A 20,809-nucleotide genomic window follows, 5' to 3' on the forward strand; every position below is an offset into this window, starting at 1 on the left:
TCGTTAAAACTCGGAAGAGGAAGAAAGAGATTGGCCAGATTTGAGTTCAATTGCGATAATATCTCATCTGAAATTTTTTTTTCTCTTGCTTTATTTTACGTGGAAAATACACGTACAACTTTTTCTTCGCGCACTATTCAAACTTAATAAATTAGACATATCATTCATTCAAATTAAAGGAAGGACCACACCGAATATCTCGTATAGTCTAGGACTATATTGAGCATTTAGCAAAATTTTAGGAACCGCGTTAATCAAGGAGCTGTAGTTTTAAGGACGATTAAACATTCAATCATCAATTTGGGAATGATCTGGTTCTCGGATCTGAAAATGGAAGGCAGCCCAATCCAACGACACAGAAGAAAGAGAGCAAATTCAATTCCTCGTATCATCCGATCGATCGATCGATCAAACCGCAGCAAGAAACGAACGAAGAATCTCAAATCCTAGGACGAACCTCGGGCTTCGGGAAACGGATCCCACAGCAGGAGCGAGAAGAGGAGCAGGTTCGGCACCAGGATCGGGACGAGCGGGTTCACCTCGCTCCCGAGCCGCCTCCGCCGCAGCCGCCGCCTGAAGCACTCCCGCCTCTCGGCGTCCCCCCACCGCGCCTCCCCCACGCCCTCCGCCAGGACCGGCGGCGGCGGCTGCTGGTAGGGGCACTTGCACCGCCACGAAGTCTCCGGGAGGCCGAGCCTCGGGAGCCGCCGGAGGAAGAGGGAGAGGCTCCACCGGAGGAGGAGGAGGTCGTCGGAGGGGGCTCGGGAGGGGCAGAGGAGGGGAGGGTAGTCGCAGCGGAGGTAGCAGGGGACGAGGGAGGAGACGAGGAACTGGGAGTGGAGGGAGGGAGCCGTGGTTGGGGAGGTGAGGAGATGGGTCAGGGCTTGCAGCTTCTGCTCCCATGTCGTCTCCTCCATTGCTGCAGTTTCTGTGAAATCGCGGTGTGGTTTGCGGAGAAGATGATGGGGGTTTGAAGGTAGAATTCCTCCTTCCGTTTTGTTTTTTCATGGGAAGACTATCATATAAAATTCGAAGAAATATAAATACATCAGGTTACAAATTATATTGGGACAATGGCACAAATGGTTCATGAACTTTAATTTAATATATAACGTGGTTCATAAAATTTTAATTTATTTAATATGATTATTGAACTTTTGATAAATGTTCAAATTAGTCCCTAGACAATATGAAGATATAAATGTTATCATTTCATCAATTTAAGTGTAGGGGCGACATTGACCATGTTCATATAATTTAAGGACTAGTGAAAGTTGAAGGACCACATTAATTTTTTTGCACAATAGACTAAAATTAAATGACCGCATTATATATTTAGCGAAAATTTATGAATCATTTGTGTCATATTTCTTTTATTTGGCGAAAGTTTGTTAAGCGAAAAGTGACGCACCCCTTTAATCACTGTCCAATGGGTGACTTTTTTTTATTTCATTTTTTTGCCAATTTTTAAAAATTTTGCAGCATACATACTTTAATTCTTCTTTCAATTTTATTTACGTAAAACTTTCATAATACATAATTAAGAAGAAAATAGAAAGAGAAACAACAAATTTGTGTTGCTGATCAATTGATAGACTTAAGAGGTTGTCTAGATTGGCTTTTACATTACATTACTTATTAAATCTTTTAAGTATAGAGACACACACGCTTTTAACTTTTAAAAAAAAAATTAAAGCATCTAACACTTTCACAATATATAAGTACTCATATGTAGATTTGCATATAATTCTTCCTAATTTTTCTATATAATTCACATGTAAATTTGATATCTCTCCGCAGTTAGAAAATCAAAATAACCAAACTGTTGAAATGTATATTTATGGATATATTAACCTTATTTGTTGGAATAAAGGTTTTTAAAGTTATCATTTTACTCTTTTTTTAAGTTACTTCTAGCCTTCTAGGTTCCATTTGTTTTTAGGAAAATTAGAAACCCTTTGGTTATGTTTATATAAGCAGTTTCTTTTGTTGTTGAAAACAACCAGTTTTTTTTCTACTTAGGCTCTATTTATTTTGCGAAAAATAGATAATTTAAAAAATATTTTCCTGAAAATGAACGATCGTATCGCTTACAAAAATGAATGAAAGTAAATTTATTTTACTGTTCTGAAAATATTAAGACATAAATTGTTGTCGATAATGAAAATATTTTTCCTTGATTAATTATTTTAAGTGATCATTTTTAGGAGATTTTTTTTTCTAAACCATTCATTTTCAGCGAAACAGACAAAGTCTTAGTATGTACATTTTGTTCTTCATAGCAAAATTGATCGACATTCTTTAAAGCTATCTTAAAGATCACTCGGAAGAAAAAGTTGTCTTGAAGTTGCGTTTCTTTTTAATTTAAAGCTCATCTTGCAAGTGATGGCATTTTGAAGTTACTAAAGTATATGAATTTTCTTTGTTAGGTGAAAAATTAATTGTATGAAAACATATTTTTGATCTTTAAGCATGTGGATTACTTACGAAAACGAGTCAATATCTTTTCATAAACAAAAGAAAATTTACACTTGAAATCAAGAAAATAACTTCATTTTGAAAGTCAGATTCATACAATACTGCTCGACCTCTATCATCGTAAGGTTATCCCTGATGCCCAAATCAAGGTGCCCTATTGACGACCCCCTATCCTTGTCGGTCTAGACCTTGGTCCCTGCATCCGAAGCACGTCACCGCCGCCCAAACCAAGGTCACCACAGCTTGGACCAAGTCTCATAACTCTCGTGCCGGAGGTTTCGACCCTCGGTCTTTATTTTCTGAATAAAGTTTTAAGAGTTATTATTTTTTGATATTCTACAGTTGCTTTCTTACTTCATGTATTTCATGAAAAATTAATTGTCAAAAAAGGTTTTTTTTATTATCTTTCAGTCGATTGCTTACAACACAGAATTTCTTATTATAATCAGCCAAAAAAATCCTAATTAAATTCATAAAGATGACTTCCTTATTTTAAAATAAAAAATTCAAGTTTTAAATAACGTTAAACCTCTATCGTCGCAAGGTTATCCCTGGTGCCTAAATCAATGTGCTCCGTTAGCCCCGGTCCTGATCAGCTCTTTTAGTCCCCATGTCCAAACTCGAGCCCTCACAACTCGAACCCATGTCCCGTGACCCGCACCGGGGATTCTAACCCTTTTATACTTGAGATCTTGTTGCCCCGGACCCTACAACGGCTCCGACTCGAGACCCTGACGACCCGCGCTTGAAACAACTCCACCCGGATCTAGGTTCTCAAGATCGTGCGCGCATCCTTCTTTCCAAAAGCATGTTTGATGGTTCTCCAATAACGAATATCATGAAAAACAACTTTAATTTGCATTTGCGGATGGACAACCCAACATAATCAAATCGAAGCATATTCCCCGGAAAGAACATGACTTTTGACAAAAAAAAATTTCTTCTCCCTTTCTTTTTTTTTCGTATAATGAGTGAATAATCACCAATCGCAAAAATCGAAAAGAATGACTAGAAATTACAAAAAAAGGGTTAAAAAAACTCACACTTGACCAACGTGGAAAACACTACTCGTTCGTTCGTGTTCGGCCCAAAGTAGGCAAAGGCAAAGGAATGGAGGTCTCTCCATCTCTCTCTGGAAACTTCGACACCCTTCTCGTCCTCCTTCCCTCCTTCTACACAAATCTCCCTCCTCCTCTTCCTCTTCTTCTTCTTCCCTCTCCTCAGATATATTCCAACCACCCCCAACCCGTTCTTCTCACTTCATCACACACAGCGGCACGCGACCCAACGCCAGCCAGCACATACAAGCGCCGTACGTATAATCCTGCCGCAAAACTTGAATATACGGGAAGAAGTAGCGAGAGAGAGAGAGGGAGGGAGGAGATGGGTGTGGATTACTACAAGGTGTTGCAGGTGGACAAGGGCGCCAGGGACGATGACCTGAAGAAGGCGTACCGGAAGCTCGCCATGAAGTGGCACCCGGACAAGAACCCCACCAACAAGAAGGAGGCCGAGGCCAAGTTCAAACAGATCTCCGAAGCCTACGAGGTACTACTAATTTTCTTTTTTGTTGCATGTTTCCAGATAGATGCTTTGCAATCAGCAAGTTCTGGTTTTGACTGTTTCTGGCGCTGAAAGGATCGGTTTTGTTTCGTGGGTGACCTCTTGATCTCGTGTTCTAGGCCTAGTGATTGCGTTGAGCGCACTGAGCATCCATCGCTTGTTTGCGCTGTACGAGGAAGATTTAGCATTTGTTAGGGAGAATTCAGGAGGCAAATTTTTGCGGGAGTTTTGAATTTGGGTGGCCCTTTTGATGTGTATTGATGCAAATTGGTGGAATATGTCAGTCTAAACATTGATGTGTTCATGTGGTGTTTAGGTTTTGAGTGATCCTCAGAAGAGAGCAATTTACGACCAGTATGGTGAAGAAGGACTGAAAGGCCAAGTTCCACCGCCCGGTGCCGGTGGTCCGGGAGGAGCAACCTTCTTCCAAACCGGGGAAGGCCCGAACGTCTTTAGGTTTAACCCGAGGGATGCGAATGACATATTCGCGGAGTTCTTCGGGTCCTCGAGCCCGTTTGGAGGTATGGGAGGGATTGGAATGAGGGGCGGTTCGAGATCGTTTGGAGGAATGTTTGGAGATGATATATTCGGCTCATTCGGAGAAGGTAGGCCGATGAGTCAGGGTCCTCGTAAGGCTCTGCCTATTGAAAATAAATTGCCTTGCAGCCTCGAGGAGCTCTACAAAGGGACGACAAAGAAGATGAAGATCTCTAGGGAGATTGCAGATGCTAGCGGGTATGTTGATCTTGTCCTTCTTTTACATGTCGCCTGTTCATAGGTCTGAGCAAGTTTAAAGAATGTTTTTGATGGGTTTGCAGATGTGATTGTGAGGGCTTCTGTTACTCCTATTTTTGGCAGTCATGATACGAAATTTTTTTTTTTTGGTCAGAAATGATACGAAAGTTAGTTTGCTTTTTTCGTTCCTTTAATTTACCTGCGCCTATCGTTTGCAAATGGAAAATTGTGCATGTTTCATTAGATCCATTGATGGTTTCTTGGCTACATAAAGCATATATATTAGGCATATTCTAGTGTTTATTCTTTTCATCGGATGCAATCTTAAGCTATTGCTTGTTTGCACTCCTGGAATTGATGTCATTAACTTCTTTCTACTTTGTTTCTGGATCATTTGCAAATTAGCTTAATTTCAGGTGAGGTGGTAATTCACCACAAAGTGTGAACCACATCATTTCCAAACTATTTCTGCAAATTGTGCCATACTATTTTGACGGTTGAGCACACTAGATTTAGTGTTTTATTGAGCTTCTAAGCGAAAAATGGTCGAGCTGGTGGTTTCATATTCTAGTTCAGCGTATGCTTTGTGGAATCCTTTGATCAGTTTGTTCTTTTTGGTAGGTAGAAGTTCATGTCCTAAGCAGTCATGTTGTTCTTGCGCAGAAAAACTATGCCAGTGGAGGAAATTCTATCCATTGAAATAAAGCCTGGGTGGAAGAAGGGCACAAAGATTACATTTCCGGAAAAGGGAAATGAACAACCTGGTATGATTCCCGCTGATCTCGTCTTTGTGATCGACGAGAAGCCGCATAGCACCTTCACAAGGGATGGCAACGACTTAGTCGTGACGCAGAAGATAGTGCTTGCGGAGGCACTTACAGGGTACACGGTTCACCTCACCACATTAGATGGAAGAAACCTGACCATACCCATCAACAATGTGATCCATCCGAGCTACGAGGAGGTCCTTCCTAGAGAAGGGATGCCCATACCAAAAGAACCGTCGAGGAGAGGGAACTTGCGGATCAAGTTCAACATCAAATTCCCATCGAGGTTAACTGCCGAGCAGAAGGCCGGGATCAAAAAACTTCTGGGTCCTTGATTAGTTCGATTCTTGTTTGAGTTTGAAATGATGTGCATATCGTTTTTGATGAACCATTCATATAAATATCGAGTGAGTTGGAATTGTAACGTAACTCAGGTTGCCCCTGGGGCCAAATGAATAAGGGATACATTGAGAAGCTGGGTCTTTGAAGAAAGACATTAGCACTTAGCAGGCCAGCTCCTTTAATGTGGTTACAACTTTGTCATTTGTTAGAAGTCCAACATTGTGAAAAACTGTGTTCTTCAATGATTTCGGCATGAGATTGATCCTGTACATCTAGCTCGGATTTGGTTAAGGGTTCCCGGCGGCCAAGCGATAATTTTTCTGTGTATGTCCAAGCAATAATCTGTGTGTAAATTCTTCTATGTCTAGGAGCATAATGGAAGCTGTATTATAGCATGCTTCTTGTGGGTGCACCAGACGAGTGGGAAAAGTGGAGCATTGAAGAACTTACATAGAAATTATTGCTTGAACCATTGAACGATCACGACTAGCTATTTGGAATCATGTTGAGTTGATAACAAATTAAGGCTTAATTTGTTTCTCAAAAAAATTGAATGATTTTGTGTTTGGAGACCTTGTGAGATAAATCCCTTTGCTTAGGTTGGCCGATCGTCTTGCAATTGCCCTTATCTGGATCTGTCTTCTGCCGAAAGAGAGGGGATGGTTAATTGCTGAATATTGAGATGTATGTGGAGGTTCTAGGAAAAACTTTAATGTATAAATTGTTATTTCCGGCGTGTACAATGTGTGTATCAGAGAGAAGAAACGATGCTAAACCAATGTACTAGCATTTAGCACAATTTTGAAAGAATTTCTAATTAAATAGCTCATCTGTAGGGAAGCAATGTGAACAATCACTATCTCTTCATTGACCCTAATACAAAAATACAACTATATACCTCATTTCATTAATTGGACTACACTTTATTTTCCCGGATGAATCTGCTGGGAAACTCATTGAATTGTTCTTGGCAGGAGTTAGCAGAGAGTTAGCTGCTACACATATTGCACCATCAAAATTTTAATCCAACTCATGAATAGCCCTAATACTGGTACTGCTATGAAACCCGACCTCGATATCCTTCACTCACTGTAATCTTCTGATACAGCTGAGTCCAAACTCTCGCCATTCGGGATTGTGTCTAAAGCCATATTGTCAGCGTCACCTAAATCCGCATCACCCTCGGAGTCCTCATCCGCGACATCTTCTACATCTTTATTATGGTCATAAGAATCTACATCCTCGTCACTGACCTCCATTTTACCCCACCCATTTGAAGTACCGCCTAACCCTACTTCCCAATTTCCTCTATCAAATGCGTAAGCCGCTACTTCGTTGTCATCAGATTCTGCCTCTTCCATGCTGTTACTGTTATCAGCTGTCACCAAGCGCACTGGACTTTTCTGTTCAGCGCCCCATTCCTCAACTGCCGTAGAGTCCTCAATTATCTTTGGCCTCCCTGTATCCACCATATTGCCAAGCAACCTCCCCTGAACAGCCATGCTTTCCGTCCTCCTCCTCCTCAATGTCCGGCGGCCCCGCCCATAGCCTTGCCCCTGTTGATTAAACCCCCGATTTAAACTCTCGACATTTAGAGAATTCTGTTTACCGGTAAAGGGTTTTGCACCAGGTCTCCTCTGATGCATTCTACTGTTGCTTCGATCACGGCTCCCAAGTCCACGTTTTCTACTATTGCGACCTTTAATGACATCAGCAGAAAGGACTTTCATCTGTAGTTCTTCTTGATCTCCCTCTGATAGTTTGGTCTCATTGAGCTTGCGCAACGAGGGTTTCGCAGGAACTTTCTGTAACATAAAGAAATAAGGAGGCAACTAGCAAATTACATGTAAATTTTAATAAAGTAACCCTACACTAAATACCCATGACACCACCATGTAAATTTTAATTTATAATGCATTTGAATAATTCAAGCATACACGCATCTACATAGCCCCACCGATTTACACTAGTGGAGGCCAGTTAGATGCTTAGCACCCTAAAAGCAGTCTCACTGATTTAGTCACAACTGTACTGAAATTGTGCTACGTCCTCTGAAGTTTTCTATCTCTACTGTATCCATTCAGATTTCTCATTTTTCTAGAGCACCTTTAGTGTGCGGGCAAAAGAATACTTACTATGTAATCCTTCAGTGCCATATCATCACCAGGCTCAGATTTTTCCTGTTTTACGTAAGTTATAGAAGAATCCAGCTCAAAAAGCCTCAAAGCCACGGCGGCAGTAGTCTGTGGAATCCATGGAAGAACAGAAACAGCTTCAGAGCTCTTTGATTCATCCCCAGCATTTCTCACCAAGCACAGCAATTCCTTTGACAGCTCAAAGTCCGCTGATAGATACTCCCGCTTAATAACACCCTCGAGTAGAGTTACCATCTACAACAAAAATGTTATCAAGCAATATGCAAGTCAGATGAGCAGCTGAAAAGTTAGGCCAGCCACATCGCTGAACAATAAAAGAATATGATGCAAAAGAAAAAGAAAAGAAAAGAAAAGAAAAAAGATGACATACAATCATATGAATGGATATAATAGTGAGTCAGCGTAGAAGCCCATGTACAGTTACAAAGGAATGAACTAATGGTGCAGAGAGACACCAACCAGTAATCTAAATAAACTGCAGTAAGACAAAGTTGCAGCCCACGAATATCATACCTAGAAGCCATTATCAGCACGAGACGTGCAATTGCTTTGTCTCACATTCACACACATAGACAATTACCTAGTGATCTATCATAAAACCTCAACTGGGTAAATCAAATTGTGAGACTTCCAGCTTGAACTACATCTCTTGAGGTGTTCATGGATAATTAGTCAAAAGTCTTTAGGGCCTGCCTCAGATATTTCTTGTTGTGGCATGGAGAGATGGTAAGCAAGAACGTTGCATAGATGGTACATTGGACTCAAGTGCACTTCCATACCACGTGTTTGCCATTCATGTTGAGTCTGATTATGTGCATGATAAAAGCAAAAAGGATGTCATGTACAGTTGATGAGTAGCAGAACTAACTTATTTTTGCAACAAATTCTTAAAAAGGGAGGACAAGAAGACAAAGTGAGGTTGGTGTTGTTTCAGAACAGAAACAGAAGAGGCCAAACAAAATGAGGCTCCAACAAGAAGGGTGGTCATCAAGGTGATCTATTTAAAAGAAACACATCTATGACAAAGAGAACTGAAGAAAGGGCCATCTCACAACAGGGGATTTATCTCGGCAGCTTTCAAGGCAGCAGTTAACATAAAGCAGCATTTAGGGTACTGATATTACAGAACTTTTCAATGTACAATTTCTTTCAAGCAATCACACACTAACGAAAACTCACGGTTTACACTATGATGTAAATAAATCAAAACGATGAATTGCAGAACGTATATTGCACAGACCTGCAGAAGTTCCTCAGTGGATGATGATGCATTCAACTTCATACCCCAAGTCTTTCGGCAGTCCATGTCTTCCAGCCAAAACGATTGAATAGCTTCTGATGGAATATGAACCTGAAAGTAGAAACGGTTAATAACATGGAAAAAGCAGAGAAGCACACACGTGGCAACGCATGAGCTTAGCAGGAAGAGAGAGAGAGAGAGAGAGAGAGAGAGAGAGAGCATGACACGACACGACACAGCTATTACTAAGACAATGCACTTTAACAGAGTAGCCCTTAATAAATTCCTATGCACTCAGCCTTACCTCTAAATATGCTAACATCGCTTTGATTAATCTGATTCCAAGGGGAAGAGAATAATCAAAAATATGGATGTACCCACGTTCCAACTTCCTTTTCTCTTCACACCCCACATGATTAAGTGAAAAGTCGAACTCGCTGCCAAAAGTCCTGTGGCAAGATGGGCAATGGATGGCCTCAAAGAAGTACGTGCTGAGGCAGCCATCACAGATGCCTAACAGCTGGTCACACCTCTTCTTCCCGACTTTTACGCCGGACAATGAGGATGAGATGCGGCACTCTTTCCACATCCACTTCTGGAGATCTTGATATCTCTTCAATGCAGCCTTCTTCTCAAATTCGTTTCGACCAAGCTCAATTTTGATCGATGATGATGTCTCGAATGAATCAGAGTTTGAAGCACAGACTGTACTGTTAGGACTGTCAAAATCATTAAGACAATCAGGACTAGAATCCATTTCAGCTGCTTCGTTTTTAACAGGGAGTCCACCCCTTGAGAAGAATTTGGCCTGTGAGCTCCTTCTAACATTCTCCTTGAATAGGGGATCCACTTCCAGCAGCATTAGACGCAAATGGGATTCCCTTATCCCACGTGTATCTAAGGACATCAAAAGAGCATCAAAAGCCTGCAAAAAAAAAATGATGTTCGATGATATTAAATACACAACCTGATAAACCTCACAAATACCTTATTCAGAGAATAAGGTAATGATAATGCCAACCGAAAGTCAGATGCGACGAAACAATGTTCCTTAATCACTACTTTCAAAATCAAAATGGCCACCATTTTCAAAAAGTGAAGGTGACATGATCACCCTCAGTAGCATACCTTCAGCTACAATGAAATTTACTGCGGTGTCCTTTATTCAGAAACAGAACACTTGCATATACATAGTAAAATGTTCTTGGTTCTATAGTACACTTCTAATGTGGCTTCCAGAGCTTTTGGCTCTGGTAGTTCTGTTTTATGACTCACAAAAGAATTAATAATCAGTATAAATTCTAACAAATCAAAAACATCGATTTTGTCCTGTTTGGATAACATAACCAATGGCCAGTTGAGCCAACCATTAACTAGGCCACCCTGAATTTGTGTTTACCTTTTCCTCTTCCTCTCATTTCATACGCAAAATGCCATTTTTACCACATATGGTCATAATGAAGGACATATATGTTCTTAGAGATGAAAAATAAAATATCGAATTGCATACACTTACCTCTTCCGAATCTATAAGCCTCCAAGAATTGTCATGTAGCTCAACAAATATCCTGCCTGAACCAGGATCATTTTTCGAGGCGGATGCAACAAACCACCAATATCGATTTCGCCTGCGATCCTGACCAAGAGGCAAGGACCTGTATACATATATCTCTTCAGCTCTATGAGCAATATAAGACTTCAATTGAGAGCGTGACCTTTTTGAAGCATGTCCATATTGCATGGAGAAGTTATCTGGACCTCCAGAAGAATCCTGAACAGCCGAGAATCTTTCAGTTGGAACACTGCTCGAGTCATTCTGGAGACCTTCTGGACCATGCAATGATTTTTGGTTCTCTGCAGAAACATCATTGTTTTTATTATCAGCTAGAAGCCAGGAGCTTTGGCTGCCATCGACCACAGAATTGGGAGGCTGAAATTCATTTTTGCTCCCCAATAAGGACAAGAAATCCACTTTAGCAGTAAACTCATCCTTCAAGCGAGACTTATCCAACTGTGCCTCTACCCACATTTGCTTTTTAAGAGCAGTTGCTGCTTCCAGCCGGTCCTGTGAAAAATTAGACAGAAAGTCAAGAGAGAATTCTTTTTTTTTCAAAAGCAACCAAAGCTCTTTAGTAAAATGCAGAAAGCTGACTACCTCAAGAACAGCACGAATCGAGTTCCCCTCATTCACAATACCAATTAAAGCAACAAGAGCATTCAGACGCTCCTCAACACTGAGATGAGAATATTCCCCTTCAGTAAGTCCACGAATCCACGAGTCACCTGACTTACTTTCATCAATCTCTACACTTTCTTGATCATCTTTACCACCACAAAAATCCTCAGCATCATTATGGTGCTCAGTGGCAATGCTTGGATGACACACATCCATGGAAGCAGCCACAGTGCAAGATTCTATGTCCCCTTCAATCTCATTTGGTAAATTTGTATCACCAGAAACATTCTCCTTTCCAATTTCTGGACATGCATTCGCTTGACCACAACGGTCCACATCATTGTTAGCACTTGATGTAGTGGCTAAATCATCGACTTCAGGATCCTCATCAATATCACCTTCAAATTCTTCATCTCTTTCCCCTTCATCCTCTCTTTCCACTTCATCAGCATCTTCTCCAGCTAAAATTCCATTCTCGAATATTCTTATTTTCTTTCTGGCTTCTGCCAATATTGACTCAGCATCAGCTGGATCCTTCCTATAAGCAGATCTGACACGATAGGTTGACGGAGCTATTCTTTCAAAAAGTTTAGTATCCCTAGTCAAAGCAACAGAAATGGAAGCTTCTGGTGTCTTGCTTGTAGTGAGATCTCGCAGTCCAGATTTCTATATGTAATGAGCTAAATCAGATTCCAAAAATGACGAACCAATCATAACCCTGACCATAAATCTATTAAATACTAACCTGAATCTTGTCTGCCAGTTCTAATACAGTCAACCCCTTGCTTCCTTCAAGTGAGAGAACATGAAAAGCGGCAAATTTGACAGTTCCGGGTGTCAATCGGTGCCTAGATCTCCTAGGAAGTAACAAACCTTTTTCTCGCATGACGGTGAGCGCTTTCTCTGCTGCTGAACCACTGCGTAAAGTAGATATGACTTCTTCACAACCTTTAACCTGAAATCACAAGTTTCTCCATTGAAATTCATAAAAAAAAAAATAACAAATAGATAATGTTATTCTAGGTTCCATTCGGTATAGCTGCAAGAGAACTCCATCTAGGTATAAGATGGACTGCCAGAGGATGCATGCAAAGTGCATTTCATTGTCATTCTTAGCGAATATAAACACAAGTTACAAATAACGACCAAATTCACATCCTTATGAATGAAGTACGAAGAAAATAAATCGGATTTTCATCCATTACCCAAAAAAATATCAGGAATGTTGCCTAAAAAGGTTTTGAAGAAATTGTTGGCCTATATTCCAAAGGTGCTGGAAATTCAGCGAATAGTAGCACATCAAATGTCATCGTTACATAAGTAATTGAAATCTCAGGCAGCGCGTAATAGAGATTGATGTTGCACTTCATCCAAATGCTGTGTTCGGCGCCACATCTGCTTTCTGTTTGTTTCTTATGGATAGTAGATGCAGTGACCCAATTGAAATGTCATTATTGAAACTTTGATTACACTATGCTAGTATGCTATACACATCGTGATAAGGTAGCCATAGGGATTGAAAGTTTTCAAATTTCAGTGATATGACTGTGAATCCAACCTTAATGAACCTAGTATCTAGTGTCTTTTCTTGAACACAACTTGTAGGGTCAAAAGAAAGTGATATCCAGTAACAGATACTCACTAGCCAGAGTCTATGTTAAATTCCATCAGAAGGAAAGCAGGATCAAGACCTCTTTTTTAGCAGACAAAATGGAAGAGGTATCCATAGAAAATGATTCCCCAATCAGTTCGAGTCATGTGTTATGTGACATTCATAATCGTAGGCCAATCAGCACTTCTGATTCTTTTATGTCTAAGGATATTAGATAAGCATGCATACTTTGGCAACTTCCCCCCCCCCCCCCCCCCCCTATGGTGAGACAATAAAAAGTACTTTTGTCAAGTTTGAGGTAAAAGTGAAGTTCGAATAAAGAACCTCATCAATATCTTGCCGGCAACGTCGTGCAACAGCTCTCTTCTTCAATTGTGGACCAAATCCAGCAGATAATGCCAATTGCCTAAGTATTTCAGGCCATGTCAATGGATTCAAATGCTTCTGCCACTTGCGTATATCGAAACCCCAAGCATATGCCTATGAAAAAAACAAACAGTTCATTCACCCCAGATAATGGATTCACTATTCTATAAACAAAGTTTAGCAAAGATAGTTTACCCCTTCAACAATCTGTGGATGTCCCCCTTCAGGATTGGCAGTGTTATATTGATTCATACCCAAACCAGTAGCAGGTGTCCTCGCAACATCTTCGATGTCTTTAATTATTGACTTCAAAAGAGCAACATGTAGTTCGCCCAACAATCTTGAATCCTGCCATGAAGTAGAATGTACAGATGGGCATAAAAATAATAGAACGGATGTTAAAGCTATGAGAAACAAAGATATCCAATTATAGAGGACATTGCTTACATAGTCATGAAAAGCTTGAACAAACTCATCAAGAGTAAAGGGCCATAGACCAAGTACATCTGCAAAAGTAAGAAAAAATCGCCAGGCCTGCACAGGATCACCCAGAAGCAAGCCACTAAGCTCTTCATGTAAGGGAAGATCAGTCATAAAGCAAAAGAGAACACCCTCAATAACTCAAGGGGATGAGTTTACTCTTACATTTGGAAAAACATTCAGATAAGAAAACAAATTTGTCCTCAAGGTAACACAAACCATGCATTCAAAGTTACCCTTATAGCAATTACGATATTGAAAGATAGAAGTCAAAGAGGCAACCATCCAAACTTCCGTCCCCCACTAGACAATGAACTATCCCTCTTGTTACGAATCTATTCTATTAAGTCTGAGGAAAAGAATGATGGGGTAAGTGAACTCAAGAACTGATAATGGGGAGTCCATGACACACTTCGGCACTAAATATTACGGGTCAGATAATATATTTGCAGCCTCAAGGACAATGGTACGTCTCCACAATAAAGATGCAACATTTTCAGATAGTAATCTTTATCATGGAAGTGCAAGCTATTATGAAAAAATATGTACATCTCTTTCAGAAGTCAAACATACCATGAGAAGATTCCCAATGTTCTCTGAATTGGTCCATGGTTGAACTGCAAATGGTCTCTTTAATTGCACAGACTGAGGAGGGAAGGCACTCAACGAATCTAAAGCATAAAACTCACGTTATAGTCACAGACAATAGCAAACATACAGTAGCAACTAGAGTTGGAATGCCCAAAGAAAGGCAGACAGACAGGAACAGACATACATGCATGCATACACATGGAGGCACACGCCCGCATACGCACATACACATGCATACTCACTTACCAGAATAGAACCATACAACAAACAAGAAACTTTTTTTTTCCCACGTAAGTACAAAAACAAGAAACAGTCATCAAGAGATACATATCTCTGCATCTATTGGCTATAATTTCTAGATGTCAAAATCAGCTTCTTTACAACAAAATGAAAGCATGGAGCAAATTCAAGTGCAAGGAAATATAAACCAGATCCTCACTTCTAAATGTTGCAGTAGAAACAAATCCCTCATTCCATAGGCCAATTCAGTTTACTCTTCTGATCCTATAAATAAGTTACAAGAAATTCACAGCAACTCACTTAACATGTAAGATTATGCAAAGGATAGCATTGTAGAAACTCTGTAAAAATACGATTCAGATTAATTAAGGAAAGCTCTACCAGAAACAGGCCCGAGTTCAAAAATTGCTGGGAGCGGGTAGGAGTAACAGTTTTTCAACTTAACAGAGCTATGTTCACTTTACAATCAATTGAGTTGGCTAAGCGAAATAAAAATTGTTCAACTTTATTTCCAGGAGCATCGACACATTTTTCTTAAGAGAACATATCTAGGGTTCTTTTAGGAGAGCTTATAATAAGTACTTTTTTTTTCTTTCCCTCTAAAATTTTGCTTTCCCGCTAAAAAAATTTATCGTAATTTTAGAATTATTAGAACATTTTTAAAAACAGCATATGACAATACTTACACGTTTTTAAAGGTTTTAAGAAAAGAGTAAAGCAAAAGGGAGGGGGGCAAGTCACCCCAAACTCACATCTAAGATTTACATAATGCCAAATGCCCCCAAAAGTTATTTACCTGACCCAGAGAACGAGGTGAGGACTAAGTTGAAACAAAGCTTACTTCGACATAAATTGGTAGGTGATTAATGGTAAGTATACCAAGAATGTGTCAAAATGGGTACAGAGCTTACTTCGACATAAATTGGTAAATGATTAATGGTAGGTATACCAACAATGTGTCAAAATGGGTACACTAAATTATGTGACGTGAATTAAATTGGTGTTGACAGGAGTAGGTTCAAAGCACGAGATGGTGACTTATTCAAATATCCAATGTTAACATCATTTAGTATAATGGTTTTTGTATACCTTTAATATATCTAGAATTATTCTTGGCAACAATGGCACACCAGTAAATTCTCTAGAAAAGATTGGGCCCTATTTCCTTTCTACTGAATTTAAGGTGCATGATTAAAACAGAGCATAAGAATTTATAAGCTTGTCTTAGCTACTATAGAATCCTAGTTGAGACAACAATATCACACAATCAATGAATCAACGGAGGGAAACTGGCCTTAACAGGAATTACTATAATAATGTTACCTCTGAACAACTCAAGGTTCTGCATAGTGGCATGATCGAGGTTAACAATTGAAGGCAACCCCTTGCTTGCAGCGGCCAATTCCATCAGCTCCAGCTGTTCATCCTCCATAAGCTCCATGGATTCCTTGGCAATTCTGCGAGCAGTGGCCTTCTCCACCGCAGCTTTTCGTCTCTCTGCTTCTTTTTCTCGACGAAGCTCTTCTTTTTGTCTCTTTTTCTCCGCCTACCAAAAAAACAAAACCCAGAGAAGTTGGTAAAGAAAAGAGAAAAGAAGAGATGTTGCTTAACCAATCAAATAAAGCAAAAGAAACTAACTAGAGAAAATACAATATCAAGCTCATATACTTACCCTAATAGATTCTTTCTGCAAATACTTCTCCCGTCGCTCTATTTCTCGCCTTTGCTCACGTAGCAATCTCTCCTCCTCTCTCTGCTGTTCACGCATCAACCTTTCTTCTTCTTTCCTTCTTTCACGATCAAATCTTTCCATCTCTTTCCTCATTCGTTCCTCACTCTGCGATAGAAAAATACAGGATATCAGTAAATGCCAAAGTTTTCTCCACAAAGCTCACATATCCCTAAGTAATGAATGAAAACCTTTCTCCTCAAAATGTTTTCTTTCTCTAGTGCTTTGCGAATTCGGTTTTCATTAGCTTCAACTTCCCTAGCGATCCGGGCTTCTTCATTCTGCAACAAAGAGACATTTTTGGTCACCCTAAAGCTATATTTAAAAGTGATGACAATAATCTGCTCTCTGGAGCTTCAGAATTACCTTGCGTTTTCTCTCAACATGCAGGTCAGAAGTATCATGCAAAATTGTCCCGTCAGGCAGCGTAGAAGAATCTTCTAGACCGATAAATGGGTGGCTTCCTTGCTGAGCATCCATTCGAATGTTAGCAAAAGATTCTCTCGGCTGAAGGGAATGATCATCTCCTGGAGGGGATAAAACACTGTTTCCTTCTCTATCTTCTTGTGAGACACGGCATACTCGCAGTCGGTGACCTCGGACACCATCGACACTAGGCAGCTTCTCACTTCCATGAATAGATGACATTCTGGTAGTTGGGCCATCCACCGGGACATCATGATAGTGAGTTTGGGCAACGCGTCCAGGTGTCTGGTATCTTATAGGCTGGTCATGCAGAAACTGATACTCATGGTGGAGAAGTCTCGAAGCAGCCTGGAATATAATCACACATAACACAGAAATTGACAAATCATATATGACATCAAAGAAAGAATGAAAGTTAACAAGCAAAACCATCATCAGAAATATATTATATTCTTCTACGAGCAGTAACAGTCCTTAAAATCAAAAGAGAAAAATCCAGTTTTCATATGGGACGACAAGAAGAATAAACTTGTAAAAGTTTAAAAATTTTAGAGTATCAAAACTCCAATAATGGATTGAGTTAGGAAAAAGGATATGTAGGGTATAAGTATACGGGCAACTGCCTACATCAATCTCTCAAAAAAAATTTGCATGAAGAGGTAAGTTTGGATTGAGAAAGATCTCCTCCAATTTTTTTACGAAGTATTGGTACCAAACAGTTCTTGGTAACTGCACGAAAAGGGGTTGAAACTATTCAATATTTTTGCCAGGCAGAATGCTCATAATATCACAAAAATATTTGTGACGACATTTCGCAAACACATTCTTAATTCATAAGCATGAACAAGTATGATCCTTGTAAACTTCCATTAACCCATGCAAGTGTAATCACAACAGAAAATTCGTGATAGTTAACTACAAAACAAGGAAAAAAAAAACCATCACACAGACAGAGCAGCATGTAAAAAAAAGACAAAAGCCAGCCAAGATCACTAGGACTTGTTTTATAGAATTTAGATGAAGAAGTACCTTTCCTCTAAGTAAAATATGCACCTGTCCCAGCCAGCCTAGATCCATTTCATGGAACTAACATTTATCATAATGAGTACCTTGGAACTTAATGGATTATAGCCCTATCACAGTCAGCACAACTGTTCAAAAAGACTGAAACCTTTGGAAGATGACAACATCAAGGAAATAGTAGCAAATAACAAATTAAACGTCACACAATCTCCATATCATAAGTAATAACCGACATACTACAAGGGGTTCTTCTTTCCGTACAAAATTGTATATGCATGGCATTCCTTTTACAGCCGTTTTGTATAGGGGCAGAACCCCCTTGTTACCCTCTCAATAAAATTTTGTTTATTATTCAAACAACAACAACAATAACATTTCAAAAGGGTAAAGAAGGCACTGACCTTATTTGACATGGAATCCCGTCGAACATACACTTTGCCATCATAAGGATTCAGAGATCTTTTCTGCTCGTCATCTGCAACTACAAAATAACATGTTAAAGTTGGTTAAGTAATGGAGTAAACATGAAAAAGAGAACTAAGAAGGGGAAACACTCAGATAGATAGATGTGGCTGTCCAAATAAAATACTCCAAAATTTGCACTTGTATCCTGTTCTATCCATGCAAGTACCGGTACTTACTATAATGATCTTGATGCATTCAGCACTTGCTATTTAACCCAAGCAAAAAAAGCATATGACCACTGAGAAAACCAGAAAGAGTGGCGTGTTTACATGAAAAAACAAGATTCTCCAGATCAAACACCTGATCTTTACTAACGCAGTACAAATTAATCACAACATAGGGCACCTTCACATTATACACGCTATCCTACTAGGGTACCATAGCAAAAGAGGAGCCCTCTACATCAGTAAGGAATCACACTGTCAGAACAGCACGGACGATAAGTGGCGAGCCTAATTCCAAGGACACAGCCTACATGTATCCCCAATCATCACTTGTAGTTGCCAAACTTATCCTCCATCAACTAGGAGAGTGAGTCAAAGGAAAGGAAATTTCATGTGTCATAATCTAGACAAATAACAGATACCTATCATAACAAAACTATTGCAAGACTAGCTTAAAGCACTTCTGCAGCTTCGCAGTGCAAACAATCTGCCGCAATAACCATAGTATAACTTTGCATATGAGCATTTCACTAGCCCACAATTCGAACACAATATTACAAGCAAGCTACGCTTATATGGGCTGCTATCTAAAACTGCATATGAACTCCAGTTTAATACAACAAATATAATTCTAATGACAACACACCGAACTGATACCTAGAGGAGCACCAAATGCATCAGGAGGCAAGGGATCAAACTCCATGCCAAGAATAGGTCCATCCTCCCTCAGAGGCTCCCCTAACTGTGCCTCCACACAAGCTATCGCTCTAAGCTCCATTATGGTCCTTGGCGACTCATAACACCCCCTACCAGTAGCTGAATCATGTCCGTCTCTCCTCAGAACCATCCCCTGCAACTCCCTACTCGCGTACGGGCTCGAACCAGAGCCCGAACCCGACCCATAATCACTTCCTGGCTCAGCTGCAGCCATCAGACCATCTTCAATGCCTTCTTTCGTCCCCACAACAGCTGCAGATTTCCGCAATTTCTTCTCCGACGAGTTGTTCTTGTCCTTTAGCCTCCTGTGGCAGAACCACATCTGCAACTGCCGATCGGTAAGCCCCAATTTCACTGACAATTCGGCCCGAATCGCCTCCGACGGATACATCTCCACTGCACCACCACCAACCAAATACAAGAAAACACAAACTTCAACAAAACCCAACACATAAATCACACAGAAAAAACCTTACAGCAAAGACCCGGAGAAAAACACGAAAGCTCTGAAACAAAGCAAATCAAACACGCACTCGCATAAGCTTTCTCCAGGGTCTCCAGCTGGAACGGCGTCTTCATCTGGCGCTTGGGCTTGCTCTGCCCCTCCCCAGAATTCCCCGCCTTCCCGGGACTCCTCCCCTGATTCTCCCCATCCGATCCGCCCTCCTCCATCGCCGGAGCACACAAAAACCGAAGCACCCACGAACCCTAGCGACCGAACCGATCGAACAAGCTCCCCAAAACCGCCCCTTTCGCTAGGGTTCCCCAAGAACACCCAAAAGCGAGCAAGACCCAAATCCCCTCTTATCTAAACAACATCATCCGCAGCAATCGCGACGCCAAAGGAAGAGACCCATCATCACCGCCCCGCCCCCATCACCACCACCATCCTCCTCCTCGAACGAAGGAATCGAGCGTGTATATATTGAGGAGGAGTTTCCTCTCTGGATTCGATGACGATGCACACCAACAAACGGGAAAAAGGAAGGCAAAGATCAGGATCAAAACAACAACAACAGCAACAACAGTCCTCCTCTCCTTCGCTCGTCCTAATAATTCCACCGAATTCCATAATTCCAACTTTCTTTTCCACCCTTTCTTTTTCTTTTTTATAAAAAAAAAAGATTTTAAAGTCGTCCCCTTATAATTTCTGGTTTTGGTTTTAGCGATTCCCGAATGCTTTCGCGGAGTTCATTGCCAATTGGGCAGGAAGCTTTCGATTCGCTCGGTGATTTTGGTCCGGTGATGCGCGGTTCGATGTTTCTTGGCTGTGTTCTTCGTTATTTCCACATGCTCCTGTTCTTTTTTTTTTCTTTTTTTTGGTGGACTGGGCTAAGCCCAGAAATAGTATTCTTTAGTGATTTATCTTAATCTTGATCATAATTAATAACTTTAATCATGATCCGCATGTTTAATTTTTCTGGAATGCAGTAATTAGGATTAAAGAAAATTAACTACGTGCATTGTGATCGATTTAGTCCGTAGAGGATGCTCGCTAAGTTCATTATCACGTTTTTAGGGAAATGTAAAGTGGCGAAG

At 40.4% G+C, this 20,809-nt stretch overlaps 3 protein-coding genes across 4 annotated transcripts; 1 reads left to right on the forward strand and 2 right to left on the reverse strand.

The window, feature by feature from the left end:
* Positions 1 to 197: 197 nt before the first annotated feature.
* Positions 198 to 999, reverse strand: LOC115686637 (uncharacterized). The gene is made up of 2 exons (XM_056319679.1): positions 458 to 999; positions 198 to 324 (listed from the first exon to the last, which is right to left on the reverse strand). The coding sequence occupies exons 1-2, from the start codon at positions 915 to 917 to the stop codon at positions 296 to 298; spliced, it is 489 nt and encodes a 162-aa protein (XP_056175654.1). The 5' UTR covers positions 918 to 999; the 3' UTR covers positions 198 to 295.
* A 2,727-nt stretch (positions 1,000 to 3,726) lies between these two features.
* On the forward strand, positions 3,727 to 6,154 carry LOC115686654 (uncharacterized). Its single transcript, XM_030612020.2, has 3 exons — positions 3,727 to 4,026; positions 4,358 to 4,776; positions 5,440 to 6,154. Exons 1-3 carry the CDS (start codon positions 3,862 to 3,864, stop codon positions 5,876 to 5,878), a joined length of 1,023 nt encoding a protein of 340 aa, XP_030467880.2. The 5' UTR covers positions 3,727 to 3,861; the 3' UTR covers positions 5,879 to 6,154.
* A 520-nt stretch (positions 6,155 to 6,674) lies between these two features.
* Positions 6,675 to 20,496, reverse strand: LOC115686580 (homeobox-DDT domain protein RLT1). Of its 2 annotated transcripts, none has more exons than XM_030611923.2 (18): positions 19,804 to 20,496; positions 19,211 to 19,666; positions 18,326 to 18,399; positions 16,842 to 17,249; positions 16,667 to 16,756; positions 16,419 to 16,583; positions 16,070 to 16,292; positions 14,489 to 14,586; positions 13,883 to 13,969; positions 13,631 to 13,783; positions 13,394 to 13,549; positions 12,203 to 12,412; positions 11,437 to 12,123; positions 10,798 to 11,346; positions 9,586 to 10,206; positions 9,282 to 9,392; positions 8,021 to 8,275; positions 6,675 to 7,690 (listed from the first exon to the last, which is right to left on the reverse strand). In XM_030611923.2, the coding sequence occupies exons 1-18, from the start codon at positions 19,940 to 19,942 to the stop codon at positions 6,968 to 6,970; spliced, it is 5,205 nt and encodes a 1,734-aa protein (XP_030467783.1). In that variant the 5' UTR covers positions 19,943 to 20,496; the 3' UTR covers positions 6,675 to 6,967. The 2 variants fall into 2 exon arrangements, with proteins under 2 accessions (XP_030467783.1, XP_030467781.1); XM_030611921.2 differs by having other exon boundaries at positions 18,326 to 18,405.
* Between the last annotated feature and the right edge of the window lie 313 nt (positions 20,497 to 20,809).

Source organism: Syzygium oleosum, unplaced genomic scaffold, assembly GCF_021117445.2.
Source record: "Syzygium oleosum isolate NSW1041296 unplaced genomic scaffold, Sole_v2.1 Sole_v2.18, whole genome shotgun sequence".
Lineage (NCBI taxonomy): Eukaryota > Viridiplantae > Streptophyta > Magnoliopsida > Myrtales > Myrtaceae > Syzygium > Syzygium oleosum.